Raw genomic sequence first — 6,474 nt, 5'->3', positions numbered from 1 at the left:
TCAGAACTTGATTCTTGGCAGCAGCAATAAATACCTAGGAATGGAAGCTGGTATGACTACCGTCTATTTATAGTTGCTATCCTAGCAGCAGCAGGATACTGGGGAGGGAGGCTTCTCTCCTGGCATATTCTGGGTCTGGATAAGTTCTTTGGGTTGGGGAATTTTCAATTTTTTTCTGCTTACAAAAATACTAAATGATAAATTTATAAAATTTACAAAAACATAGATAAGCACAAAATAAGGAAATAAAAACTATCCATAGTCCTACAACTAAACTCACTGTGGTTAATATTTTGTGGTATATGATATGTATATACATACATAGATATATATATAGATATAGATGTCAGTGTAGATATATGCACTTTTTTATGAGTGAAATATTCTATATACTCTATATACTGCTTTTCACCTGCTTTTCTCACTTAACAACATATCAAAAACATTTTTCATGTCATTAAAATTTCTTCTACATCAGCTTAAAATGGTTGTCTAGTATTAACCAAAATGTACATTAACAATATTTCAATGGACATTTTCATAAATCCTTGTATATATTCACAATCAGTAAGGATAAGTTCCTGGAGGTAGGATGTTGGGTCAAAATATGCATATATTTAAAAACATGAAACATGAAGTCATGTTGCCCTCCAGAAAGGTTACATCAATGTATATTCTCCAAACATCATTCTTGTCATCTCAGAACTGGAGAATGATTTTAAGTCTATGAATTTACTCATCAAATATGTATTGACGGTGTACTGTCTGGCTTTTTTACCTTTCATGGGACCCTCCCCCAGAATCCACACCCACATCTGATCTTGGGCACACCCCCTAAACCCAAACATTGCCAAGTTCCTGGCACCTGCCTCAGCTGCAGCCTATAAAACTGAAACAGGAACCCTCTCCAAATGTGAAAGATCTTCCACTCAATCTCCCCAAAACGACTCTCTGCTAACCAGTCACCGAGCCACTGTCCTTTTCTTTCTGCCTCTTTGGTGGGAGCAACCATGGCTTGGAGTTTCTGTGGAAAAGTCCAGCTGGGGGGACTGATCCTCTCTCTCCTTGGCTGGGTCTGCTCGTGTGCCACCACCGTCCTGCCCCAGTGGAAGACTCTCAATCTGGAACTGAACGAAATGGAGACCTGGATCATGGGACTTTGGGAGGTCTGTGTGAATCAGGAGGCAATTGCCACCGTGTGCAAGGCCTTTGAGTCCTTCTTGTCTCTGCCCCAGGAGCTCCAGGTATCCCGCATCCTCATGGTAGCCTCGCATGGGCTGGGACTACTGGGGCTTCTGCTCTCTGTCTTTGGGTCCGAATGCTTCCAGTTTCACAGGATTGGATGGGTATTTAAGAGGCGGCTTTGCCTCCTGGGAGGAACTTTGGAGGCATCAGCCTCAGCCACTACCCTCTTTCCAGTCTCCTGGGTGGCCTATGCCACAATCCAAGACTTCTGGGATGACAGTGTCCCTGAGATTGTGCCTCGGTGGGAGTTTGGAGATGCTCTCTACTTGGGCTGGGCTGCTGGCATTTTCCTGGCCCTTGGTGGGTTACTCCTTATGTCCTCGGCTTGCCTGCGAAAAGAAGATGTGCTGTCTCCCCGGATGCCTGGTCCCACAGCCCCATCATCCTGTGCTCCAGCAGAGGAGTCTGATGGCTCCTTCTATCTAACACCAAGACCGAGGAACCTGTTCATCTAGGACTCGCTTCTGCCAAGGAATCTCTGGAATAAAGGAATGTCAGTAGAATCCTTTCTTTTCCTTACTTTTCATCACTCTATATTTGTTTGCCTCATTTGTGGTGGTGGGAGGGGTGGTCACTGTCCCATTTGTTAAAGATTTGACTATCTTGGTCATATGGTGATCCTAATTTCAGAATGAAAAATCAAGGCATGGTTTCTAACAAACATGTTTTTCTGATTTGAGATTTTATTTATATAAAATGTTTTTAAACTCATACCATTAATTATAAACTTGATTCTTTTATTACTAAGTAAAATATATTAAAAATTGTATCTATCATAGAAAATCTAGTGTTAATAGTCACTAGATAGAGAGAGAGAGAGCAAGCAAAGCTGAAGGAGATGCATTGGCAAATTAAAATGAATTATTGGCCCAGAATAGCACCTTAGGATAAGAACCCTCCTTGCTTCCATGTTTAGCCTCAGGTACACAATTTGAAAGAGAGTTTCACAATATATCTTGGCCGTTTGTACACCCTTAATATCCCATAGAGAAGACATATTCTTGTTTCTGCTCTGTTATGAGCCTATAAGTGCTCTGTCCTGTCTCCCTGGCATGAAGGTAAGAAATAAGTCAGTGTGAGTGAGTGGTGGGGTGACCAACAATCCTGGTTTGTCCAGAACTGGGTACTTCCAGTGCTAAAACTACGAAAGTCCTCGGCAAACCGGGACAAATTGGTTACCCTAGAGTGGCTGTGCCCAAGAACTGCCCAATGTGAGCACATATGTGGAGAGAAGCATCAGCTCCTCAGAAATGTCTTTTACTACAGGCAAAATCACATTATAAATCCCTTAAATTTTAACCCAAACGTCAGTAGACCTACCCAGGCTATGACTACAAATAAAGTCCCTTTTACAACAATGACCTAAGTTCCTTTGCTTGTCTCACCTGCACTGGCAGACCCTCTGCCTGACTACCCCACCCTAGGCCTCCCTCGGGCATTTCTGCAAGTCCACAAGGAGGAGCCTCGTGCTTAATCTGTCTGTCAGCAGCAATCACTCTGCAGTATCCACCCTGTTCTTCTCATTACCACCTGTCCCCTACTCCCTTAATCAGTTGAAAAAGAGTCACCATTAACCCTGCCAACAATTCTCACAGGAGAACAGCTAAGGGTGATGGCTCCCAATGTCTCCAAATAGGTCACTTCTGCAGTTCAGCGGCATGCTGGATTGCTTGCAGAACTAAGGAGACGCCTTCCTCCTCTGCTGGTGTGTGCTTTGCCAACTCGGCTCTGAGGCCACTTTGCTTGTGCTCAAAGCCCCATGACACCTCTCGCCTTGATAAAATAGCCCTAGCATAGCCCAGGCATCTTGAGATAGCCGCTGCTCAAGCAAGAATATACACACACGCCAACACAAGAATAAACAGCTTTGCAAGCATAACCCAGGCCAATTCCCTCCTCAAAAAAATAACATTTTTTACAGAAGAAACAAATCTGCTCAGGTGCAACTTCATCTCCATCAATTTTTACCTTCTCAGCCAGAAGAGGGTTCTCGAGGAGGCACAGTTTCTCCAGAAAGCTCCTTTTCCTTTTATATATGTCCTTTTGTGTATGTTTACTTGACATACCCAAATCCAAATGACTCTTTAAATAAATTTCTAAGCATGAAAGGGTAGTTTGCATCAAAGTTGTATTCTGGCCTTCTCTGGTTCTAATGCTCATTTTTTCAATTACCCCTTCTCAAAGTTTCAAAGCTCTTTGGGCCAAGTTTCAATCAGAGGTGAGGCTCAGATATCCAAGAGTCATCCTTTGGTCGCACAGGATTTACAAGAAGGACTCAGTTCATCATTCATTCATCTGATCACTTATTCACTCACTTAACAAATATTTATTGAGCATCTACCATATGTCGGGCATTGTGCTAGGAGCCAGGAATAAAACGGTAAGAGAAAATTTATCCCTGTCCATTGTACAGGCAAATAGGAAAGACAGATACTGATGTAAAATCACTCAAACTATTGTAAATTGTAACCATGACAAACTTTACAAATTTGGAAAAATACATGTTTCTGTAAGATCAAGCAATAGAGGAATTTAACTTGGTCAGGGAGTCACGGGTGGGTACCCTATGGAAGTGATAACTGGCTAAAAGCTAAAGGATGGATAGCAGTTCTAGATGGAGAGAGAAAAACGTACAAGGCGAGGCTGGTGAAGTAGGAAGGAGCCAGATCTTGCAGGGCCTGTAGGTCAGGCAGAGGAATGTTGTCTCTATTCTCAGGACCACAGGAAGCCAAGCATGTGGCCGGGAACAGGAGCTCAGCCCCAGGTGACTATGGCAGTAGCCTGCTCCCCCTTTTCCAATACCATGTCCCTGTGCAGTTTCTCTGTCACACAGCTGTGCAGGGTGTAAGGTTTACAAAGCTCTTTCACATTTCTTGGCGGTTTTATTTAATGTATCTTGAATTTTTTTGAAGTTGGGAGAACAGATATTATTTGTTTTGCTAATGAGGAAACAGATTCAGAGGATTTAGGCAACATGCCCACGGCGAGTAATTAGCTGGTCAGGACTTGAATCTGGGGTTTTGATGCCATGGTGGTCTTTTGTCACCCCATCCTGTTGCTTCATGGGGATGGGCTCCCAAGACAATCCACCAGACCAAAAGAAGAACTAGCACCGAAGCAGAAGGAAAAAACAAAGACCTACGAAGAAAAATCTTGTCCTTTGTGCTTTTGTTGAGGTCTAAACAGCGTCTTTGCTGCCAGGTGGCTCACCTGCTCCTGCTGGTGGCTCACAGCCCTCATCCTCATCCCACGTTTGCAGGTGTTGATATTTTTCATCAGCATGTGATTACGGCTTTCTCTGCAAAAAAAAAATGGACACAAACTAAAGATTTGTTAAGAAAATAGTCTGTCTTCCTAACTCTCCTTATAAAGAACATAAAGGCATTTTTTAAAAATGGGGGTGGAGTGGGGACTGTTGATGGATTCCCAGCATGTCCTCCCCAGAAGGGAATGTGATGTGCATTCTGGTCAGAGTTCACTTGTAGAGAACGACTCTGAGGAAGAAGATGCTTTTCACCTAAAACTGCCCATGTTTTTATCTACCCACTTGGTAGGGAGAATAATGGGAAATAAAAATAGAACTAATTGTATCTTAGCTTCAACTCAGCCTTTTCTCATATATTTGTGACAAATTATTCTAACATTAAAAACATTTCTTTATTGTGGTTACACATGGAGAGATGTGTTGTCATATGTATTAGAAACAGAAAGGGACATCAATCAATCAATATTTCAAGTCTAAAGCTTTTATGTGCAAGGCATTGTAAGAAAATAACTCAAGGACTCACCAAATTTGATGCGTTTAGAATTGGATGCGTTCAGTGCTATATTCTCCACCAGCCTGCCTTTGGGTCTGAAAATTTCACCACTAGCAGTAAGGCATTCCAGAAGGTCCCTATTAAAATACTTACCTGTTACCCTTCTGAGCCTCTGAGACTAGCTCTAAGGAAAAAGTCCTAAGGGACCCCAGTACGGGTTAGAAACATTTTGGGATGTGGAGGGAAGTCAGAAATGGTTTCATGGGCTTCTGGACAGGAGACGTGTCTTAGCACCCAGTGTTAGGATAATAAAAAACTCAGAGTTAGGAAAACGTTTGCAGTCACTCATCTCTAATGTGGTACTGAAAGATGCCGAGTTCACTTTCCACTCTACTAATTGATGGACTTTTTTTAAGCCTGTCATTCTCCTTACTACTTCTCCACATTTATAGAATGTGGAATGGACTATTCTATTCCCCAGAATTTTGAATAGAGCCTCAAAGCCAAGTCCCATGGGTGATGTATGCACCATGGTCTAAAGAGAGGGGCTCAACGCATTGTTGCTAAGAAGTAGACAAGCTGGTTGGCCTTCACACCCAATAGCCTACCTAAGAGAAGCACACAGATTCATTAGGGAGGGTTCCTGGAAGGAAATTCATAACAGTTGGGAGTATTGTGATGTTCTCTACTCTTCCCTGTGAGAAATGGGGTGAAGATGGACCTCAAGAGAACCACTCAGAGAAGGCAGTTGTTCCCAGGAGAGACGACCAGTATCCAAACAGACCCATCCTGCCCCTGCTGAGCTGCAGAAACTCCTGGCCCACTCCTGCTGCCACCAGGATGGTCCCCAAGAAAGTTCTCAGGAAAACCTGACCTGTGTTGTGGAGGCATTGAGAAGGGTGCCTGACCACCACTGGAGCAGCCTGAAGCAGAGCGCTGATGGCATGGGGCACGGCGGCAGCACCTGTACTTCTGCCTCTTATTGGGGCAAGGATGGTGAGCTTTCCATCATCCAAATGGATGTTGGGGAAGGCAGTGTGGGCGACACTGTTCCAGAGCACTGCTGGAAGGTGTGGATGACTAGGGTAGGAGCTGAGAGGGACTTTAAGAGGTCGGCCACATCAGGGAACTGATGTGGAAGTTTTCTACGGGGTTCTCTGAAGAATCTGTAAATGCACCACAAAAGAGCTAGTAACCAGATTCTTGCCATAACAATGGACACTTGAGGACCAAGAGAGTATTACAAACAAAATTAGCTGTTTCTTGAAAAAGTAAACAATGGGGGGGTGGGCACAAAGGGTGAAGGGACGCATCCATATGGTGACTGACAAATAATAACGTACAACTGAAATTTCACAATGTTATAAACTATCATGACCTCAATAAAAATAAATAAATAAAAGTAAACAATGTCCTTTGCCTTCTTCTCGTTTAAACCTCCTCCTCCAGGCTCTAAGGCAGCCAGAAGTTG

General features: G+C 43.3%; 1 protein-coding gene across 1 annotated transcript; it reads left to right on the top strand.

The window, feature by feature from the left end:
• Positions 1-1,010: 1,010 nt before the first annotated feature.
• On the top strand, positions 1,011-1,700 carry CLDN25 (claudin 25). The gene has a single exon (XM_058544500.1). It carries the CDS (start codon positions 1,011-1,013, stop codon positions 1,698-1,700), a length of 690 nt encoding a protein of 229 aa, XP_058400483.1.
• Positions 1,701-6,474: the final 4,774 nt, after the last annotated feature.

The sequence above is a fragment of the Diceros bicornis genome, chromosome 7, assembly GCF_020826845.1.
Source record: "Diceros bicornis minor isolate mBicDic1 chromosome 7, mDicBic1.mat.cur, whole genome shotgun sequence".
Taxonomy (NCBI): domain Eukaryota; kingdom Metazoa; phylum Chordata; class Mammalia; order Perissodactyla; family Rhinocerotidae; genus Diceros; species Diceros bicornis.
Note: the sequence above shows the minus strand (reverse complement) of the source record. Positions and strands in the feature narration are given on the sequence as shown.